At 38.9% G+C, this 23,314-nt stretch overlaps 1 protein-coding gene across 1 annotated transcript; it reads right to left on the minus strand.

Moving 5' to 3' along the window:
- Nucleotides 1–2,148: 2,148 nt before the first annotated feature.
- MDH1 (malate dehydrogenase 1) lies at nt 2,149–22,807 on the minus strand. The gene is made up of 9 exons (XM_078444547.2): nt 22,675–22,807; nt 16,800–16,898; nt 15,863–15,959; nt 12,958–13,133; nt 10,640–10,762; nt 4,291–4,467; nt 3,663–3,776; nt 3,028–3,117; nt 2,149–2,489 (listed from the first exon to the last, which is right to left on the minus strand). Exons 1-9 carry the CDS (start codon nt 22,675–22,677, stop codon nt 2,364–2,366), a joined length of 1,005 nt encoding a protein of 334 aa, XP_078300673.1. The 5' UTR covers nt 22,678–22,807; the 3' UTR covers nt 2,149–2,363.
- Between the last annotated feature and the right edge of the window lie 507 nt (nt 22,808–23,314).

Here is a 23,314-nt window from a genome sequence, read left to right on the forward strand (position 1 = left end):
ACAGAAGCACTTTTGCTTGTGAGAAGTGAGAAATTGGTGAGAAATTATTGCTATAACTAATCTACCAGATCTCTCCAAAGCCTTATGACCACTTCATTTGTTTACGTGACCCCTGATTTTAAGGAGTTGTTGAGGTTAATTTACGGAATCAATAGGCCAGTTTATCCAAAATGGATGACAAAATAGAGGTGAACACATTATTGAATTAATTTAATTTTAGGTCTTTCAGTTCTATCATGTGTTCTAGCTGTTACAACTTTTTTTTTTAATGCTTATTTATTTTTGAGACAGAGAGAGAAAGAGCATGAATGGGGGAGGGGCAGAGAGAGAGGGAGACACAGAATCAGAAGCAGGCTCCAGGCTCTGAGCCATCAGCCCAGAGCCCGACGCGGGGCTCCAACTCACGGACCGCGAGATCGTGACCTGAGATGAAGCCGGATGCTTGACTGAGCCACCCAGGCGCCCCTAGCTCTTACAACTTTTATACATTCTTTATTCATATGACATTTAAAAAAATGCATTAAATTTTGTCTTCATGCCCAATTAATTTACTTATTACAAAAAAAATTTTTTTTAATGTTTATTTTTGAGAGGCAGAGCACAAGTGGGAGAAAGAGAGAGGGACACATAATCCAAAGCAAGCTCTGAGCTGTCAGCAGAGCTGGACATGGGGCTTGAGCTCACAAACCGTGAGATCATGACTTGAGCTAAAGTCAGATGCTTAACTGACAGAGCCACCCAGGTGCCCCTTTACTTACTTACCTTTGAAGTAAGCTCCATGCCTAGTGTGGAGCCCAACGCAGGGCTTAAACTCAGGAGCCTGAGATCAAGGCCTGAGCTGAGATCAAGAGTCGGATGCTTAACCGAGCCACCCAGATGCCCCTTTAAAGACAAATGTGCCTTGTTTGTTTTCTTTTCTGGCTTATGTATCAAATGGAGTGAAGGTAAAGATAAAAGAAGCCAAAAGGGAGGAGCAAGATTATGTTCCTTCCTCCTGGAGACCTGCTGGTCTCCCTCTACTACCCTTTCTCAGCAGTTTTTAACTCAAGGAGCAGCTGGTAAAGAAATATTTGCAGAGTTCCAGATCCAGTGTCATAAGCAGAGTATAGAAGGGTGTGTTTGGAACTGAGAATAATTTAATAACTGGTATACATTCACACTTCTTATATATAAAATTAAAATAATTCATATGAAATTTTTATGCATCTGATTATTTAAAAAAAATGTTTATTTATTTATAGACAGAATTCCAAGCAGGCTCCACATTGCCAGTGCAGAGCCCGATGTGGGGCTCAGACTCACAAATCATGGGATCATGACCTGAGCCGAAATCAAAAGTTGGACACTTAACCAACTGAGCCACCACCCAGGAGCCCGTAATTGGTTAACAGTTCTAAAAGCACTTTGCACTTGCTTGCTTTTTTTCTCTTTTCTATATATAAAATACAAGATGACAAAGTTTTATTTAATAGATCCAACTAGGTATTTGAGCACCCATGAAGAACACTAGATTAGGCCCTGAGAGATTTATATTATCTATTATGTACAATGAATTAAGTATAAGAATGGAAAGTGAGGTCTCTGGTCCTTATGAATTTTGGAAAAAAAGACTAATTTTTTTGAACAGCACTTGTTTCTAGTAAGAAGCTTAGACTGAGGACATTCCCACTAGCATACATTTCTGTGGCATTTAGCAGTTATGAAATGTAAATTATTCCTTATCTGCTATAAGGTAATACATCAAGGGAAGATTTATTACCTTTTCATTCCATCACGAAAATGATTGTTCTAATTTCACCCAATGGCATTAAACTGTTAACACTATTTTTGCAACCTATTTAACACATAATGTTAAAATCAAATTATCTACAGTGCATGAACTAACCTTTAAGATTTAAAATATGTAAGTGTTTAATAGTCTAATGTAGGGATGTTTAAAAATATATTCTACAGTAGACTGATTCATTATCACAAGATGGATTTTCCTATCCTGTTTATGAGAAGAGAATTATGCTTTATTTTGTAACATTTTCCATCTTTACTGCTTTTCTCTGGTTAAAAAAGAAATCACAGTACTAAACTGGGACACATGCAAGTTTGTTTTCTGAACAGAAATGAAATGTTAGCTGGAAATTAGTCTGAGTCGTCTTCATTTGAATATATATTTTATTTAGAATGCAGCACTAACAGCATGATGATAAACTGTCACAAATTTATACCAAGAAGCACACAATCTTTCAAATGTGTTGTTTTTTCGCAAGTAATTTAAGTATAGCATTATTGTTATTTGGTTACGAGAGTCAAAGACGACATTTAGATTCTTCAGCTCTGGAGCTTTTAGTAACATCAAAATGATCGTCTAGTCAGGCAGAAGAGAGAAATTCAAAAGCGGTTTCTTTTTCTTCTGCCAGTTCCTTTGCAGTTAGATCCATCTTCTCACGAGAGAAATCATTAATAGTGAGACCTTCAACAACCTTCCAGGTCTTGTTCTGTTTGAAAATAATTGCAAATAAAAGATTTACAATTAAATGAGAACTGATCTTCCAGCAAGCAACAACTCAGATTGAACTTTACGCTACAGGAGTATCTGTTTTTAAAGTCTGATTCTAAAGAAGCAAATCAAAATCCAGATCTTAACTAACATATAATTCTGGTAAAAATTCAACACTTGGATTTAAAACTCATTGAATCTAGAAAAAAAATCTTATGAGGATTTAATTAGCAAACGTTAAAAAAAAAAACTAATGACTTTCATATGGTCATAATAAAAATAAGATACTATTGGTAGGTATCTAATATTAGAGGCATAATAACAAAGTACGTCTAGTGACAAGAGGTGAATCTTGCTTTCCAGATTAATTTCAATCTTTTAGTACCCTGAAGTTGTGCTTCATACAATTTTAAAGTTGAGAAAAATGTCTAACTTAGTAAAAGAACAACTTTCTAGACTAACATACCAATATTAATAAAAATATGTAACTACTCTCCCAGAAGGGAACAGAGGGAAAGAACCCTAAAATACCATACCTTGATTGTAACAGGGAATGAGTACAGCAGATCATCAGGAATACCATAGGGGTTGCCATCAGAGATAATGCCCATGGACACAAATTCTCCCTAAAAACAATAATCAACGTTGTATATTCTCATGGTGCTTAGGAATTAATTCACACAAGCAAATGAACATGAATTAACAAAACTAAACCAGGTAATGCTTTCTTACTATGTGCCTGACTTCAATACTGTATAAGGAAGCATCACCAGGCACTTCCATGACAGGTTAACTTCCATGTGTTATTATCTCATTCCACTCCTCCAATCCTTGTGAGAAGCAGGCCAGAGAAACCGAATTCTCATTTTATAAATGAGGAAGCTATGGCCTTAATATAGGTTTTAGGAAAAAAGTCACAGTCGCCAGGTGTGCTAGGTGTTTTCCATATATCATCTCATCTAACCCTTAACAACCCTGTGAGAAATGCCATGTAAAAGATAATCAAATGGTTCACAAAGTTTAAGTAACTTTCCCAAGATTTTTCAGCCAGTAGGCAGCTGAGCTGGGATATAAACCTAACCTTCCTGACTGCAAGGTTACGTTCGTTTCATAGCACAACATCAGAGGCCAAAAGTGAAAGAGCGGCCTGTACAGATCACTGGGTCCTCACCTCTGGGGTTCCAAACCAGATGTCTCTGACATGGTCACAGATGGCTTTTGCAGCAGACATTGCGCTGGACAGCTTTCGAGCCTTGATGACAGCAGCACCACGCTGCTGCACAGTCTGGTTGGGGACAGGCAGAGACAGTATTACTTGATCATGAGAGCAGAGTTTTTATCAATTCTGAGCTAATCCTGGGATGAAAGACTGCAATCATAGTTTAATGTCTTCCCCTCCAAAATCATTCAACTACCTGGTGTGAGCCTTACCAACCTATCTGAATTATAAGCACCAGTCTTTCTGAAAAAAGAAAACTACAAATCCACACAGAGTTTACTACATTCCATATAAAGAAATGGATCTCGTTATAAAGATGAACTGGATGACTGGAGGGAACTTTAGTTTTTTCTCATTTTAGCAATCAATCTTGACTGCCACACAACAGATCAGATCTGACTGGATCAAGATTGGCTGTGTATGACCTGCAAAGAAAGTATGTAGTCACCAGAGCAACTGTGAAAGGCCTGCTCTCCTTGAGAACCACTCCACCCCCATCCCTTGGAGAGACACTCAGGTCAGCAATGTGGTGTGTTTCTCAAGAGTTCTTTATGCATGGCTGTTAAGAGATTTTTCTTACTGTGATGAATTCTCCTTTGAGCCAGCTGTCATCTTTCAGAGCATCGTAAACACCAACTTCCTTTCCATGCAGTTTCACCTTGGCATGGCTGACATCTGGATACTGAGTTGAGGAATGGTTTCCCCAGATAATGACATTCTTCACATCATCAGAAGTCACACCAAGTTTAAGAGCAATCTAGTGAAATAGAAAACAAACACATTACTTAGACAAATGCTTTTTATTTCAAATTGTGCCTGACAAACCTTAAAATAAAAAGCCTCTGAAACTTCAAGAAAACACACAAGTTATATTGATTTGTAAAATAATATAGTGTTAATTATTATTATAATAATTTACTGCTTGGTTACTTCCTAAAGCTCAACTGTATAAACAAAATGTGAACCCAAAAGATTACAAAGTAGACTATTTGAGAGCAAAGAGCACCTCAGTTTGTGCCTGACTTATCAGTATAGTGGGTTTATCAAATATAAAACACCAGCAAGAGATTAATATGGTTTGAATATATAAATGTGACCTTTGCTTTGTTGTTAATACTTACTTAGAGATGTCTCCTCAGCACCTCTGAGCAATCAGGTTAGAATACGGAATTTTCTCCACATTTAGGAGAAATTTTTATTATATATCATAAAAATGAATTAGCTAAATTTCAAATAATCCTATGAAATTTTTGAGTGGGAAGGGATTCAGATTACCAAAAGTATGACTGTCCTCAGTTTATAGAACAGGGAACCAAAGGAAAGACTCTAAATGTCTCTAAAATGATACCAGAACTAACAATTTCTCCTTGTAGGTTCAAAAAGCACTTTAGGGGACATCTCGCTGGCTTGGTTGGGGGAGCACGTGACTCTTGATCTTGGGGTCATGAGTAGGCAGTCCATGCTGAATGTAGAGATTACTTAAAAAAAACCAAAAAACTTAAAAAAAAAAAAGTACTCTAGGATCCTGCATGCCTTATAGTCACATGACTATCAATTATACTATGTAGCCACACAAAGGGTTAGAAAGTTATGTTTGGGGCGCCTGGGTGGCTCAGTCAGTTAAGCATCCAACCTCAGCTCAGATCATGATCTCACAGTTCATGGGTTCAAGCCCCACGCTGGGCTCTGCACTGACAGTGCAGAGCCTGCTTGGGATTCTCTCTCTCCTTCTCTCTCTGCCCCTCCCTGGCTTGCACTTTCTCTCTCTCAAAATAAATAAACTTGAAAAAAAAAAAGTTATGTTTTGAAAGATTTAAATAAACAAAATCAGTTCACTTATTTTGTTATTGCCTGATAAGATAATTTGCAAAAAGAAATTATGGTTAGTTACATGTATAATTTGTTCTTAATTAGACAGAATTATGATGGACCAGAAGGGAATGTTTTGGGAAAAAATTTTTGAGAACTGAATGTGTTAGGGTAGCACTGTGGGTGATTTCTCTTTCTTTCATATTACCAGTAGAATGGGAGAGAAAAATAGCTGTGCCAGAGTTCACAGCTTTTGCATACATCAATAAAAGCACTCCATCCAAAGGATATATACTCTGATAATTTAAGAAGATTTAAAAACAATAAGGATAGCCCCAAATTGGAAACAACCCCAAAGTCCTTCAAGAATGGTTAGAAATGGTGGTCCTTCCATATAATGAAATAAATGGGAATAACTGCACAAATAATAAAAAGGAGTAAACTATTGATACAGGCAACAACTTGGATGGGTCTTAAAGGCATTAAACAGTATAAGAAAGTACAGGGATTCTCTGTACTATTTTTGTCACTTCTTAGTCTATATTCCAAAATAAAGAGTAAAAAGCAATAGAACCAACCAACCAACCAACCAACCAACCAACCAACCAACCAACCAAAAAGGACACTAATGGACAAGGCCAATACCTAAAATGCTTGCAATGACTTGATTCATCTTTACCCTAATTTATTCCAGCAAATAAAAATCAAATTGTGTTCACTTTCACTATAACCCTTAAAATTGAGACTTGTTTCTTAAATCCTACAATAGTTAGGGACGCGTGGATGGCTCAGTCGGTTGGGTGTCTGATTTTGGCTCAGGCTGTGATCTCTCATGGCTCAGGCTATGCACTGACAGTGCTGAGCCTGCTTTGGACTGTCTCCCTTCCTCCCTGTCCCTCCCCCACTAGTGCTCTGTGTCTCAAAAATAAACATTAAAAAAATTAAATCCTACAGTAATTGGAGGATTTTTTTTTTTAATATGAAATTTACTGTCAAATTGGTTTCCATACAACACCCAGTGCTCATCCCAACAGGTACTCACCTCAATGCCCATCACCCACTTTCCCCTCCCTACCACCCCCCATCAACCCTGAGTTTATTCTCAGTTTTTAAGAGTCTCTTATGGTTTGCCTCCCTCCCTTTCTGTAACTTTTTTTCCCCCTTCTCCTCCCCCCACCATGGTCTTCTGTAAAGTTCCTCAGGATCCACATAAGAGTGAAAACATATGGTATCTGTCTTTCTCTGTATGACTTACTTCACTTAGCATAACACTTTCCAGTTCCATCCACGTTGCTACAAAAGGCCATGTTTCATTCTTTCTCATTGCCAAGTAGTATTCCATTGTGTATATAAACCACAATCTCTTTATCCATTCATCAGTTGATGCACATTGAGGCTCTTTCCATAGTTTGGCTATTGTTGAAAGTGCTGCTATAAACACTGGGGTACAAGCGCCCCTATGCATCAGTACTCCTGTATCCCTTGGGTAAATTCCTAGCAGTGCTATTGCTGGGTCCTAGGGTAGATCTATTTTTAATTTTTTGAGGAACTTCCACACTGTCTTCCAGAGTGGCTGTACCAGTTTGCATTCCCATAATTGGACGATTTTTAAAAATTAACTTAAAATTTTGTTTCTGACATTTAAATCACTTCTCATCTAAACCCTGCTTCATCTAGAGTTCTGCAAGTATTAGGACTATTAAAGCACATCAGTCTTCACAAAGTAGTTGGATAGCTTGTTTCTAGAGAATCCAGCTACTGATCTGCTTAGTGGTCGAGGTAGAGTGGTATGAGGTACAATGAGTACCATTTTCTGTGCTAGGACCTTCCTGGACTTGGGAAGAATTGCTCTTACTTGTATTTAGTAGTTATCACAGAGAAAAGGGAAAATTTACCCAGGGCAAGCAACCTAAGATGTCTGTTACCAAGAACTAAGAACCTATACCTTTGCTGGATGCCAGCCTTAACTGCTCCAGGGTACGGTGAAGACAAACTGCTTCCAGGCCTCTCCTCCCTCCAGGAAGCTCCTTCCTTCTTTTGTCCTTTGCCTACTTCTTTTTTTTTTTTTTTTTTTAATTTACTGAGTTAATCCATTTCTGTCTGGACAGCAAAGGCCAATACCTTGCAGATGTAGTTTCTAAGTTTCATTCGTGTCAGAGCGAGTCTAAATTCACGTGTATCCAGGACTGCACTTCCTTGCTCCATTAGATGCTGTCATGTCTGCCATGTAGACCTGTTAAACAGTTTTGGACTGATTCTCCAGCCCCAGTAAATCTCTTCCCCCTGGTACCAGCTAACTAGTTGTACTGGCAAATTACCCTGTCAGCATACATATGCAGCTCTGGTTTGCAAATACACAGGGGAATTCTGCAGGTGTTAGACAGTCACTAGGTAGCTAGGCCCTGATTTCCAAAATGAACTACGTTAAGACTAGCAACATTCATGTATGAAATAGTCTTTGCATTTGTTATTTTTCTCACTGGATTAACAACTTCTATGGGAGGAAGAAACTGCTTTTTCAAAAACTTCCTACAAGCTCTCCCTGTGCCAGACTGACATGCTGGAACATGTGCCAAAAGTTAAAGTCTGCTTTAAAAAGTCTGCTTTAAAAAGACTGCTTTTTGTCTCTTTCCTCAATTAGACTTTTGCCCCTACAGGGAAAAGGGCTTCAGGCACTGGGACAAAGTGTCACTTAATAGTACCTCTGTAAGCAGAATTTTCCAGTGCCTGCCTCCACCAAGGCCTCAGTTCAAACAGCAGAAAACCAAGTTTGTCAGGGTCCTTACCTTTTTCCCTGTTGCATGTAGGTAACCATCTTGCAATCCAGAGCCAAGAAATTCAACAATGTTTCGTAGTACCCAAATGTCTCCACTCATTCAAACTAACTCCCGTTCCTTCCACCCACCAGATTCTAGCTAAAAAGTAAGGAAAAAGACAGCTCACAGCCTAAAGCCTCACAGGAAATATTTGCAATTTAAGCTTGTTATCGGATGGCCTTCTAAATTAATTGAATATTCAAGATGTATCTGAGGTATGGCTCTTCTCAACTTGGTTATATCCTTCTTACTACTACCACTACAAATCATTAATAGTAAGAGCAACCCACTTTTATTTAGTTTTACTATGTGACAGGTACCATGATAAGGGCTTAATGTAGATCTTATTTAATCCACATAGCTTCCCTTTGAGATAGACAGAATTATTATCCCATTTCATACCTTAAATATACTTTCTCAAGGTCACAGAACTAGTAAGAACTAGTAAGAAAGTAAATATACTTTCTCAAGGTCACAGAACTAGTACTGACCCTGCTACGTAAGAACACACCTAGGGGTTTGGACTCAGATGAATCTAGGTGGCAGGATCCCTGACCTCTCTGGGCTTCAGGTTTCTTATCTGTAAAATACAGATAATAACATACCTCATATGGTTATTAGAAGAATTAAATGATAAATTACATGTAGACCATTCCGTTTAGGGTAGAAGCTTAACAAGTATCAATTCTTTTCTTCTTTACTAGGTACTCCAAAGCTGAAAGTTGATCAATTCTCAGTTTAAAGCAATGGTTTTTCAACTTAGACCTCACACCATCTTTTGACGAAAACTTTTCTTGAAACTAAAATTGTTTTTAAAAAAATGTTTATTCATTTTGAGAGAGACAGAGAGAGAATGAACGAGGGTGGGGCAGAGAGAGAGAGAGAGAGAGAGAGAGAGAGAGAGAGAGAGAGAGAGAGAGAGTGAATCCCTAGCAGGTTCTGTGCTGTCAGCACAGACCTGACATGGGACTTGATCTCATGAACCATGAGATCATGACTTGAACTGAAATCAAGAGCTGGACGCTTAACTGAATGAGCCACTCAGATGCCCCAACAAAGTTGCGTTCTTTAGAAGAAACAGCGGGGAGCCTATGTGGCTCAGTCAGTTGAGTGTCCAACTCTTGATTTTGGCTAAGGTCATCATGATCCCAGGGTCATGAGAATGAGCCTTGTATTGAGCTCTGTGCTGAGTGTGGAGCCTGCTCAAGATTTCTCCCTCCCTCTCCCTTTGCCCCTCTCCCCCACTCATGCTCTCTAACATAAAATAATTTCTAAAAATGAAGAAAAAGGACTAAATTCATACACTACTTAACAGTGATGACCTGTTTATGAGGAGGCATGGTCAGAAAAGTGTTAAGGAAAAGGAAAGAGGTTATGTCCAAGAACCCTGAACTTTGTCATGGCGTTTGAAGGGCACCAGGATTGTCTAGACCCAATAAAACCTAGGAGACCAGTACAGATAATTGGCCGTGGCTTCTCATTTTTTTAAAAGGTTACTGTTATTACCCTGGTCACTGACTCCTTGGCACATTTATCTAAGACTCCAAGGGGTAAGGGCACTTGAGAACAATTAAAATTTAGTTGCTAAGAAGTGGTAATTAAGAAGTTTTATGGAAACAATGTAGAATATTAAGAAGACATAAAAATAAAATTAGATATAAAATTAAAAAATCTGAATCTGATTGCTTAGCTATAGGGAAAAAGGAAACAATCACATAAAACACAAAAAACTGAAATCCTTCTTTCTATAATGTTCTATATATCTCACAAAAATCAACTATGCATTGTCATGTTAATTATCTATACTAATGACTGATTTTTTAACTACTACAGTAAGAGAACATTAGGAACAGCATTTTAAATATAGTTAGCAAATTAAATATAGTCAAGAAAATTTTTTTTCAAAAAAATTTTTTAAGTTTATTTATTCTGAAAGAGAGAACAAGAGAGCATTGGAAGGGCAGAGAGAAAGGGAGAGTGAGAGATCACAAGCAGGCTCTGTGCTCTTAGCGCAGAGCTTGATGCGGGGCTCGAGCTCACAAACCGTGAGATCATGACCTAAGCTGAAACCAAGAGTCAGACACTTAGCCGACTGAGCCACCCAGGCACCCCTATAGTTGAGAAAATTAAGTATGAAGCTCAGCCTCCTTAAGAGACTAGATTTAAAGACTCCCTAATAAATGAGAAAAGCTTCCTACTAAACAAAAACAATAAAATAAAAAAGTAAATTTCAGCTACTTTAAAAGTGAGAGAAAAAGGCTTTAAAGTTGAACATTCATAAGATTTTAAAAGGTGTTTTCCTACCTGAGCTTTAGCTCGGTTGTGATCCAAACGAGTCAAGCAACTGAAGTTCTCCTTGGGGATGGAAGGTGCCGACTTGCAGGCAGTCAGGCAGTTGGTATTGGCTGGGTTTCCCACCACAATAACCTAGGAGGCATAGCACCGTTATAGACCACATACTGATTAACTAAACTATCTTAGAATAGGACTGACGAATGTGTAACATGTAGTCTTTGTGTCAAGTTTGTGTGAACAAAATAGGCAAAGTTACCACTGCAGTTTCTACTGTATTTCCACCCCATTGTTAGTGTTTGGTACAATGTGTTTCGTACTCAAAATGTGTCTTTAAGAAAGCTACCAGTATGTACACAAGTTGCTTTCCAGGTGGCAGTGTCCAAGACCTGAGGTCCATGTCTTTCTATTTTGTTTTGTGCCAAAACAGAGACAAATCATTTATCTAATTGCCACACACACACACAAAACCCTAAGTAATCCAAGGCTCTAAGACATCAATTCATTCATAAAATTTTCCTTTTTTTTTTTTTTTCCTTCCTTCCATAAAATTTCCTTCCATAAAAGTAATCCAAGAAAGAAATTCTACTTGAGCAGTTCACTTTAGGACAATGATTTGTCTTTATTAATTGAGAGTATTTTCAATCTTGCCTAATCTTAAGAATTAACTGGGATTTGCTAAATTACAGATTACCAAATCCTACCCATCCATACCTACTGAGAAGGGAGAAGAATCCTTAGAAGAAAGCACTTTAGGCTACTTTTTTTTTTTTTTTTTTTAATTTGGGGAGGTACAGGATACACTGCATTATAATACAGTATAGGAAAATATACAGAAAAATCCACCATGGGCTTTTTCATTCAAGTTTTTAAAATCTTGGGGGGCCAGGGTGGCTCAGTCGGTTAAGCGGCCGACTTCGGCTCGGGTCATGATCTCACGGTCCGTGAGTTCGAGCCCCGCGTCGGGCTCTGTGCTGACAGCTCGGAGCCTGGAGCCTGTTTCGGATTCTGTGTCTCCCTCTCACTCTGCTCCTCCCCTGTTCATACTCTGTCTCTCTCTGTCTCAAAAATACATAAACGTTAAAAAAAAAAATTAAAATCTTTAATAAAATTATATACTTACCAGGAAATAATGCAAACTTACCGAAAAGCTGTAAGAATAGTACAGAGACTACCTCCCACATCCTTTTTACCCAGATTCCCCAACTTGCTCCATCTCTCTCCTCTCTCTCTCTCTACACACACACACACACACACACACACACACACACACACACACTCACACACTCACACACACACACACACTATATCCTTAGCCTTTTTTTTTTTTTTTTTGGCCCATTTGAGAGCAAGCTGAAGACATGATACCCCAATGCCCCTAAGTACCCCAGTGTCACTGTGTATTTCCCTAAAAAGGACACTTTTGGCTGAGGAGTTAATTACTGTGGAAGCAGTACCACAACTCCAAGCAGCCTGGAGCAGTCCAAACAACGTTGTAATTTTTTTGAGACCTATGGATTTCTCCTCAACTTATTTCTACTGTTTTCTATTAATGACTATAGAAGATAAAAGTAAGCTATTTGAAATGAATTCTACAGAAAGCAAAAATTCAGATATATGTATATTATTATAATAGAACATTGTAATTGGCAACTTCAAAAATCTTAAACATTTTCTCTTACCTTTGTTTAAAGTCAGGATAGGGGGAAAAAAAAGTCAAGACAGGGAAGAATAACTATCAAAATCAATAAAACCTTTCATCAGTAAGCCTTTTTAGCTATGACAACTAAGTTCTAGTTAACTGATATTTAATTGGTAAAAGAGGTCTTATTATAATAATAAGGCAAATTTAGAAATAAAGTACCTTGAACACAAAGAGAAAAGGAAGTTACACCAATTCCACTCCTCAAGAGACAAGCATATCAAAATTCCTCTGAATTGAGAAAATCTGAGCATTTTAGAAGACACAACCTCTCATTGCTGAGAATGCAACTTACAGCCATCTCTCTCTACAATCACAAATCCAAATTCTGAACAAATATTTCCACACAGCTAAAAGGCACCAGAAAGTTCTGTGCCTTCTCTAGAAGTCTCTAAATTAATACTGAATTTCCATATCACAGTAATGAGCAAACTATTTTTGAAAACCTCTAAATAAAAATTTCTACATTATAGGGAAAAAAAGTTTTATCAAGCAAAATTCTCTATTTACTGACCACAGCACAGAACTGGGGTGGGGGGGGGAGGCAAATAATTTTGCCTCCACTTAAATGCTGAAACAAATTTTAAATGCTGATAATGAAAACCCCCATAAAATACTATATGGTCACCTTAACTGTCTTCTTGGCATATTTCTCCAAGGCTGCACCCTGGCATTTGAAGATTTTCACATTTGCTTTCAGTAAATCTTTCCTCTCCATGCCATCCCTTCTTGGCATGGAGCCCACAAGAATGGCCACATCCAGGTCTTTGAAGGCAACATCTTCTTTATCTGTTGCGATGACATCTGTGAACATGGCAATAAATATGGAGAGCTACTGAAACACCAAAGTCTGAGGTCTTCTTTTTCACACTGCATCTACCCAGTACTTCTTTCCCTTTGTAGCAAATGTTAACATTTATATATCATAATGTTTAAAGTTTTATGGGCCTAAGAAGGGAAAGACAATATAGTCAACAAACAGAACATCAGCAGAAATGTAAATTACATTTATTTTGCTTTTCCTATTTCAGTAATTGTTTCAAATCCAAAAACTCTATAGCTGTTTGTTCTATAATCAAAGATTGTACAAGGTATAATATATAACTTTCAAAGCAACATTTGTTATTCACACTACCACAGCATGAAAGAGAAACTAATTTATCTATTTTTACGTTGTAATTACTTTAAGGTCTAAGATCTGAATCACACATTCAAAATAATGTTTATTGAGGAGTTTTGTGCCAGGAATAACACTATGAATTTTATTTTATTGAATTTAACTTTAATATTTGATACGTGAAGACAAAGAGATTTAAAGAGATTAATCAGCTGCCATCAAAAAGCAGTGAAGCTATTGGTCCAGAGGTCAACCACTATTCTACTATGTTAGTCCAATAAACATCCACCACTTGTTTTTTGATTAAAGAACATATATCATCACTCTCCTTTGTTGACAGTATTAAAAAGGCCACGACTAGTGCTACGGACTAAATGTTTTTGTCCCCCACAAAATTCATATGTTGAGACCTAATCCCCAATGTGATGGTATTAAAAGGTGGGGGTCTTGTGGGAGATGATTAGGTTAGAAGGGTACAGCTGTTATGAATGAGATTAGTGTCCTTATAAAAGAAGCCTCAGAGAGCTCCTTCACCCCTTCCATTTTGCGAGGACACAGGAAGACAGTGGTCTATGAACCAGGAATTGGCTTCTCACCAGAATGTGACCATGCTGGTACCTTAATCTTGGATCTCCTAACCTCCAGAACTCTGAGAATTATTTTTGTTTGTCAGCCACTCAGTCTATGGTATTTTTGTTATAGTAGCCCAGATGGACTAAGACAACCAGGATTCAGCATTGTCACTGGTAAATTTTTACGGTGGTCAACTTGTGTCACAGTAAGGGTGCTGTAAAGCCCCCAACAGGTATACAAAGAAACATTACTTAGTCAGGGGGAATCTTCTTCCGTGACATGTATCCTTATTTGCAGAACTTTCCCTCTGTGTTCACAGCTGATCGGGGACAAGCTATTAACTAGACCCATTAGAGCAGAGGAACTCAGCAGAGAAAGGACTAAAAATGCAACAATGCAATAAAGTTGATTTGGAAAAAGAGGGTGAGTTGTGTGTCAACTATACTTCAATTTAAAAAAAGAAAAGGAAAAGAAAAGAAAAGAAAAGAAAAGAAAAGAAAAGAAAAGAAAAGAGGGTGAAGAAAGGGAGCCAGAAGAATAGCTTGCACTCTCTTATACAATTTGCACCCACATGATTTAGGCAGCAGAGTACTCCTTCTAGTAAATGTCTATTGAACAGACATATGAATTCTGAGCATGGTTTCTCTTGAGTGTGCATATATTTTGTTCTGTGTGAACTTATAGGAGAATATTAATTAATCCTTACTAAAAGAAAAAGATCATAAAGAAAGTATATGTAAAGAAAAATATTCAAATTAGTTTACAACTTGATCTAACATTTTAATGAAACGTTCATGAAATTTGATGAAAAGACTTCTGTCTTACATTTGTGCAATAGTTCAATGATTCTCAAAGGCTCTTAGCAGAACTCTCGTGGGCTTTCAAACTATGCAGCATACGATTAGGACAATTTATGCTATATCTCAATCTGATAACGGCTGTGGGTTGAGACTCTACGTGAGGGACTAACCAATTTCCAGCCTCATGGCAATATGGCTTTGGAGGACATCACTTAGAGTTCAAAAGTTCTCCATTAAAGGCGCTATTACTTGTTAAATAGATTTTAAATAACAACATAATGTAGACAATCTCAGGTGTATAACTCTTGTGTGATACTATGCTTAGTTAGATAAATCATATATAAGCACCTTGGAAAAAAGGCATAGTTTTTAACCGCCCCGGGTTACTTCTTGCTTTTACCCTTATTTATTCTTGATATACATCTTACCAAGTAGTTGTAGCTCAAAATACAAAAACACTTTTATATAAAAAAATTTTTTTTAATCTTTATTTATTTTTGAGAGAGAGAGAGAGAGAGAGAGAGAGACAGATAGACAGGGCGTGAACAGGGGAGGGGCAGAATGAGAGGGAAACACAGAATCTGAAGTAGGCTCCAGACTCTGAGCTGTCAGTACAGAGCCCGACGCGGGGCTCAAACTCACAAGCCGCGAGATCATGACCTGAGCCGAAGTCGGACGCTCAACTGACTGAGCCACCCAGGCGCCCCCAAAAACACTTTTGTGAAATAGTTTCTAATTGAGAGGCTGGTTAAAAATCTCTTTTTTGGGGGCGCCTGGATGGCGCAGTCGGTTAAGCGTCCGACTTCAGCCAGGTCACGATCTCGCGGTCCGTGAGTTCGAGCCCCGCGTCAGGCTCTGGGCTGATGGCTCGGAGCCTGGAGCCTGTTTCCGATTCTGTGTCTCCCTCTCTCTCTGCCCCTCCCCCGTTCAAGCTCTGTCTCTCTCTGTCCCAAAAAAAAAAAAAAAAGTTGAAAAAAAAAAAAATCTCTTTTTTGAATGACATAGAATACTATAATATCCTTTTCTCCTCCACCCCAACTCACCTTTCAGGAGGGGAAGGGCACAGTCTTGCAGTTCCATTAGAACACCATCTAGGACACCCATCATGGGAGTGATATCCAACAGCACAAGAATTATAGGCTGCCAAATAAATAGCCAACAACAGCATCTGTCAGTGTAGCTTATGTCACTCAGTCACAAAAAAGTCCTCCTGCAGAGTTTTTGCTTATTTGGTGTATGTATGTGTATAATTCCCATTATTAGTTATAATTATTTTAGGAGGTCAGGTTATCATCCCACTTTCAGAAAAAGGAATGCTAGAAAACCAGCAACAGTGTGCTAATAGACAAAGTAAAAGGAATCACCACTATTGAATTTTAAAGGAGTATACAGGGAAGAAATACCAAATTGAAGTGACATGCCACAGCTCACTCGTATGGTTCATAGCCGTATATCTGATTTTAGTTCATGAAAAGCTAAGTACAGTGTCTGGCATGAAGGAAGAACTTGATATCCATGGGTGAAGAGAAATAATAGATGAATACTTTAGAAACAGACTTTCATGTAACCAGACCTGCTGGAATAGGGAGTGCCTGCTTTAAACTGGAACACAGATTTGCCTGTCCAACTATTTTGTGTCTAAAGACCACTGGCGAACAAGGAAGTCCTAATTCAGTAGCTTTCTCTCCCACATGACTCTACTAGTTACTGTTACTAGTAAAAAGCTTCCACTGACTGACTAATACCTGCTGGCTGTACCAAGTCAACAAAATACAGTATGTGGAATAGTTCTGATCTACAAAGCATTTTCAATGCCTGGAAGAGCACATATTAATAAGATACCACTTACATTTATAGCAGTGTGCCTACTACATTTATTGGGATAACCCATTCCTTCATCATTTAAACATTTCTTTGAAACTAAATACAGGGTTTATTGACAATGTTCTAATTTTGATTTGAGGTATATAGAAGACCTACCTGGTCTTTACCAAAGACAGATCCATTTCCAATACTGTACAGCAGTGAATATGCAATTTGACCAGCTGCTCCAGTCACAAGAACTCTGATTGGTTCAGACTGTAATAAAAGAGACTCATTAATTAACATCTTATTTTCAAACGCTGTTGTATCCTAAAGATGTTCAGGATGTTCTCTGTAACAAGACAACCACATACTTTAAAATACTGTAAAATTAAAAAATTTTTTTAACATTTACTCATTTTTGAAATGCACAGAGAGACAGAGTGCGAATGGGGGAGGGGCAGAGAGAGAGGGAGACACAGAATCTGAAGCAGGCTCCAGGCTCCAAGCTGTCAGCACAGAGCCTGACGCGGGGCTGGAATTCATGACCGCAAGACCTGAGCCGAAGTCGGCCGCCCAACCGACTGAGCCTCCCAGGCGCCCCAAAAGTTACTGTGAAATTTTAAAGTTTCTTACCATTTGGCTTAGTAGAGGACTAACTTATTTCAGACTTGTCCAGTAAATATAGCATGCCCAAATCTGGAACATGTGTCCGTCCTTTGGCTGCATTATTTCTGTGGTGTTATTTACCTCTGTAAACCTGGATTTACTTACATAATCGTACCTATCTTTTTAAGGCTATTTTGCCACTGATATAGGCCTAAGGATGTTGAGGTGCCTTATATGGTGATATAAACTCTCGTAGTCACTAGAGCCTTATGCAGATCTCCCCACTCCCACCTGCTCAATAGAACCCTCACACCAGGAAGAGGAGTAATAGTGGCTAAAGTTTTCTATTTACAATGAATCAGAAAATTTTAATGAAACTATTAATCATGATTCAACTTAACTACTTGAAGGAGGAAAATTAAGCCTTTATTTTTTATGTAAGGAGAAAGAAAAACAAGAAAATGATATCTTGATTATAATACATTTTAGTATTAAATAACAACAAAATAATACAGTGACAGTTGACAACCCGATTCCAAGGGAAAATTAATTTTAAAAGAGAAGTACAGAGAGCATAATAGTTATAACAGAAGTTGCCTTATAGACCTTAACAGATCCTGAACAAAACACAGACATATGGACAAAAATAACTAATATTCAAAATGATGATCCAGAGTCACACACACACACAAAAAAAAGGAAGCTCAGAGAATTAAAAGATAGAAATATTTCTTTTAAAAAGAGTTAAACAAAAATGTTTGGAACTTAGTGGATACATTTACTTAGATGGAAACATTTAATCAAGGTGAACTGTTCCTTTCCTTGACAATGCTGGGTAAATGGACTTACGCTGTGTCACCTATATTGTTACCGGCAGGAGAGAAGTGGCCCACTGAAACGAATGGTGAAAGAAGCCTGTGATTTCTTTATATTTAGAATTCTCTCTTCCAGGGTGAGTCATGTCTTTGGAATAGAAGGAGACTATGTCCGATGACCTTCCAGCCCTAACCTCTGAAGGTCAGCAGCACTTAACAATTTGGTACCCATAGAAATCAAAGGAAAAAATTCTCAAAGTAGTATCAACTGTTGTAGAGAAACAAGTCTGTACATAGCAGACAATGTATGCTTTCTTCCCAAAGATGTGACCAGAGTATGAGTGGAAAAAAGGAGAAAACTATGGAGAGTAACTATGAAGGTTATTCCTTGACCTTCTAGGTCTCTTCCCCATCCTCTTCACCAACTTTTCCCCTAGGCCTTCCCTACGCCTAAAAAGACAAAATACGGTAATTCCCCAAATAAACCAATTTTATTACAATACATACTTCTGTTTCCAAAGAGACTTTAGGTTTATAAAGAATACTAAAACTAATTGTATATGGTTATTTTTTATCATATGGCCTTTACATGTTAATTGTCATTTTCTCCTCTTCCCTTGAAGTAGAGTGGGTGAGGAAAGGGGAATAGAGGAAGAAATTATTCCCCCTTTCTCTTTAGAATGCAATCTTCTTCTTTTTTTTTTTTTTTTTTTTAATTTTTTAACATTTATTTATTTTTGAGAGACAGAGAGAGCCAGAGCATGAGCAGCGGAGGGGGAGGGAGAGGGAGATTCAGAATCCGAAGCAGGCTCCAGGCTCTGAGCTGTTTGTCAGCACAGAGCCTGACATGGGGCTTGAACTCATCATGACCTGCGAGACCATGACCTAAGCTGAAGTCGAAGGTCAACTGACTGAGCCACCCAGACTCCCCTCTTCTTTTTTTTTTTTTTAAATGTTTATTATTTTCGAGAGAGAAAGAGAGAGAGAGAGAGTGGGGGAGGGGCAGAGAGGGAGACACAGAATCTGAAGCAGGCTCCAAGCTGTCAGCATAAGAGCCTGACATGGGGCTTGAACTCACAAACTGAGATCATGACCTGAGTGGAAGTCAGAAGGCACCCAGGTGTGCAATCTACTTAAGGCCAGGGGCTTTGTTTTTATTTTATTTTATTCTATTTTATATACTTTATATTCCAACTGCCTAAAACAATGCCTGGCATGTAGCTGGAGCTCAAATACTTGCTGAAGGAATAGCTGGGTCTTGTAAAATGACTACTGAAAACCTGGAAATGTAAAAGAATTGTTTGGAAGCAAACCTAACATGCTTTAAAAATTTGTTTAAGATATTTTATTCGTATATACTCGCATTGAGAAGGTTGGAAACTTACTGACCACAATAAAGCCAGCTATAGTTGGCAAAATTATGTCACTAGTTCTAATGACAGGGTCTTATAAATCAACTGATAAACTGTTATCTCACTTCATTCATTAAACAATACACTAATGAATCTTTATTATGTACTTGGTACTACTTTAGGCCAGAGAATTCATTATTGAACCTTGTGCAGGAAACAAGAGGATAACCCAGTTTTCTAAAACAAGGGCTAGAAAGGTGGCAGCGTGTAATACAGAGATAGCCTCTAGACCCAGAGGTTCTGGTTTTAAATCCTGACTTTACTACTCATTCGCTCTATGTTTTCGGCAAGTTACTTAACCTCTCCGTATTCAGTTTCCGCACAGTAAAATGTAGATAATGACAGCACTACCTAATAAATAAGGTGGTTATAAAGGATTGAGGGAATTAACAGAAAAGCATTAAGAACAGTATGTAGCAAATACTGTAATTATAGGTCTCTGTCACCATAAAATTTTCCTCTAAGGACTATTATACCCTGTGGTTTTCTACTTACATGTCTGTTACTCTCTACTGGACTGTGAACCACCACCCCCTTGCAGTGAGAGAGGTCCACCTTTGACTCAAATTTGCACGCCCAGATAGTGTCCAACAAATATTTGTTGAATGAATGAAAGTGCAGGGTTAAGAAACATATAAACACATGCTACTTCAGTGTAACGCAAGCCAGGATAAGAAACGAAGGGGAAAGTGAGTATCACTATCTGTAAAGCTCACAGGTAGATGGTTAGAACACAGTAATGTAGTCAATCTTAGGCATTAATTTTAGCTGCTAAAAAAGCGTTCCCAGGACCACAGTCCTTAGGGAAGGGGTTGTGGCCAACTAGTGAACAACTACTAATTCCATCTCAGCAGTTTCCTTCTATGTCCATGAGCAAATTATTTTCACAGATAGGTAATTCTGTCTTGTTAAGAGGATAGGAAGCCTAGTCAAGTGTCTGAATGTTTGATTATGAAATGGGAAAGGATGTGTGTATTTGGTTCTTTTTGCTCTTTGCAACACTGCATTTGAAAAGCAGGAGGGTGGGAGATTCCTGCTGACTTTCCACAACGTTACAGTGTGAAGACAGGTTACTATTCTTTGCTTAGACATCTGGGCAGTCAGCCAAGATCCAAAGAAGGAATGTCTTTGCTCTTGGCAGGGCTCTAATGACCTTCCTGCAGATTCAGACGCTTGTGCATGTCTCAGTTGTCAAGCTTGAATAGAAGTGCTCCTTCTGTTATTCTACAGAAAAACCCATGTATTCGTTTTTTTCTTTCTAATTTACATCTATTTCTGTAATATAAAAGACAAACTATCATTTAGATTCCTTCATACAGTTAATTCTTGCTGTCACTCCCAATTCCCGCTTTAAAAAAAAAATTGCTTTGAACAGCTTGCAAAAGATGGCCCCTTTTAAACTCAATGATTGTTCACATCCTCTCCTGAGGAGGAAAGAAGACTGAGTCATGTGAGACTGCTGTCAGTTTCAGGAAACCGACAGGAGTATTCTTTTTTATGGACATCTCTGTGTTCTCTGGTGCCCGGGTGACCTTCTGGGGGTGAGGCCTGGTTTTATCTACTGCGTAGCAAAACAACCTAAGAATGGGGGCCCAGGATTCTCTCTGTGACTTTGGGAAAATCATTTAACCTCATCAGGCTACTTTTATTTTATTTATTTATTTTGAGAGAGAGACCGGGGCGAGGGGCGGGATAAGGAGGTTGGTGGTGGTGGTGGTGGTGGAGCGAGAATCCTAAATAGGCTCTGCCACTGTTAGCGTGCAATCACCAGGCTACCTTTTAAAATTAGATTAAATAATCTCCAAATTCCCTTCCAATCTTAGAATTCCAATATTCTGAATTGCAGGGAATAAAGCTATCAGGTAATGTAAATGCTGATAAAATACTTCAGTTTGTATCTGCAGTATGAACTTGTATCTGCCTCCAGAACCTCAGCTACTGAAAATAAATTTTCAAAATAACTTGGTAATTGTACGGCACAATATGGTAAGGTGAAAAAAGCTGTGAGACCCTTGGGAGCAAACCGGTGTATGACCTTGAGCAAATAATTCTTTGGGTTTCATTTAACACAATTTTAAGATTTGAAGTAGGGCAGATTTATCAAGATGATCTTTAAAAGGTCCTATCCAGTTCTAAAATTATAAAGTCTCAGGTTCTCTAAGTACCCTGCATTCTTGCTAAGATTATTAGGTCAGAGCCCAAACCATCGTTTAAATGACTAATTATAAGTAAGAAACCGAGATTTAAGAGTTAGTAGCTACTAAGAATTAGTAGCTGTCACCACTGGCCCCTTATAAAGGTAGAGGAGGTAGTAATCCCCTTACCTTGAAAATATGGCTTACCGGGTTCAGGAAAAATTCCAATTCATTTAAATACAGAGGAAATAATGGAGGAAGAACAACTTCAACTATAAATACAAGTACTGAAGAAATTTCTGTCTGATGTCAAATGTCACCTTCAAACAGCATGCAGCTTATTTCTACGTCAGAGTTGCCCCACCTCCCCCTCCCCCCCTTGCAGCAGAGACAAAATATGGTGATCTAGGTACCCAGACCTTCACAAGATGGTTACATTGTGTAGTATTAAAAGTAGTGGCTCTAGAATTCATAACACACAGATCAGTGCTAGTGATGCCGCCACTGCACCACTTCCTGGTTTTACAAAAGATCAATGAACAGGTTTTAAATAACATTTTGTGAAATTAGATATGGCGGAAACACAGCTCTTGAAAACGTCGATTGTAATCTGGAGCACCTGGTAAGCACTATCTTTAACCAAGGGCTCTCTGCTTTCAAGGGCTTTGTGAGAAAAGCCTTTAAAAAACGCTGTGGGCTCAAGGAAGAAAAAGAGGTTAAGATCCAACACCCCTCCTCCCATATCATCCTTATCAAACCCTATAATTGTGCTTTGGAGAAAACCCGCAGCTTCGTATTTTGCATCCCCGCCATGCAGCAGGACTGAGATCGGGCCTCTCCAGTGATGAACTTCTCTGGAGTCCTTGTAAGAGCCCCTAGGTGGAAATCAACCCCGTCCCAATTACTGGGTCACTGCGAAAGCCCCCAAAAGAGGATTCGAGGCTTTACTAAAGCCCTCCAAGGACAGTGCTTTGCACAGCCGTCCCCTCCCTCCCTCCCCCAACAAGTCCTTCAAGTGCAAGAAACCCCACATAAGGGCGCGAAGGTCGAAGGTAAGCAGGATGCAGGGGCCCACACTCACCATGATTAGGAACTGCGCGAACAATTTCAACACCTGCAAAACGAGCCTCCGCGAATCCGGTCACCTCTACCGCAGAACGGACTTACGGAGGGCGAGCGATGTGAGAAAGAAAGAGCTCCCAACCGCAGCGCCCTCTGGGAACTGTAGTTTATGCTGCCCAGATTCTGGCGCACTCTCCAACTCATTTCCTTCAAGTGTTGAACTACACTTCCCGAGGTCAGAGGGCCCACTCACTCCCTTCTCCCTGCGCTCTTCGCGGATTGCAAAGTAGTCCCTGAGGGCCGGCAGCTGTGATTGGAAGACAGCGATGAGCAGAAGATTTGTGCTTAAGGGAAAGGACCTGCCTGATGGCGCCCAGCAATTGGTGGGAGGGGAGGCATGTGGAACTTGAGGGAGGAGATACAGATCTGTTAGCTACATCCCCCGTACGTACGCATCTGAGACTTATCTTATTCCCAAGGGTAAATGTGTGAAGCAAAGAGACCTTCCGCTGCGTAAATCGGTTGACCCGGAAACAAAATCTTTTTAAAAACTATTTGCACCCTGGAGGGGCGGGCGGAATTGACGTGTCGCGAAGACTGGAAGGCTTCGCAGGTTGCTAAGCGACAGGCGGGAGAGCGCGCGCACGCACGGGCCGCTA

The sequence above is a fragment of the Panthera onca genome, chromosome A3, assembly GCF_046562875.1.
Source record: "Panthera onca isolate mPanOnc1 chromosome A3, mPanOnc1 haplotype 2, whole genome shotgun sequence".
NCBI classification, from domain to species: domain Eukaryota; kingdom Metazoa; phylum Chordata; class Mammalia; order Carnivora; family Felidae; genus Panthera; species Panthera onca.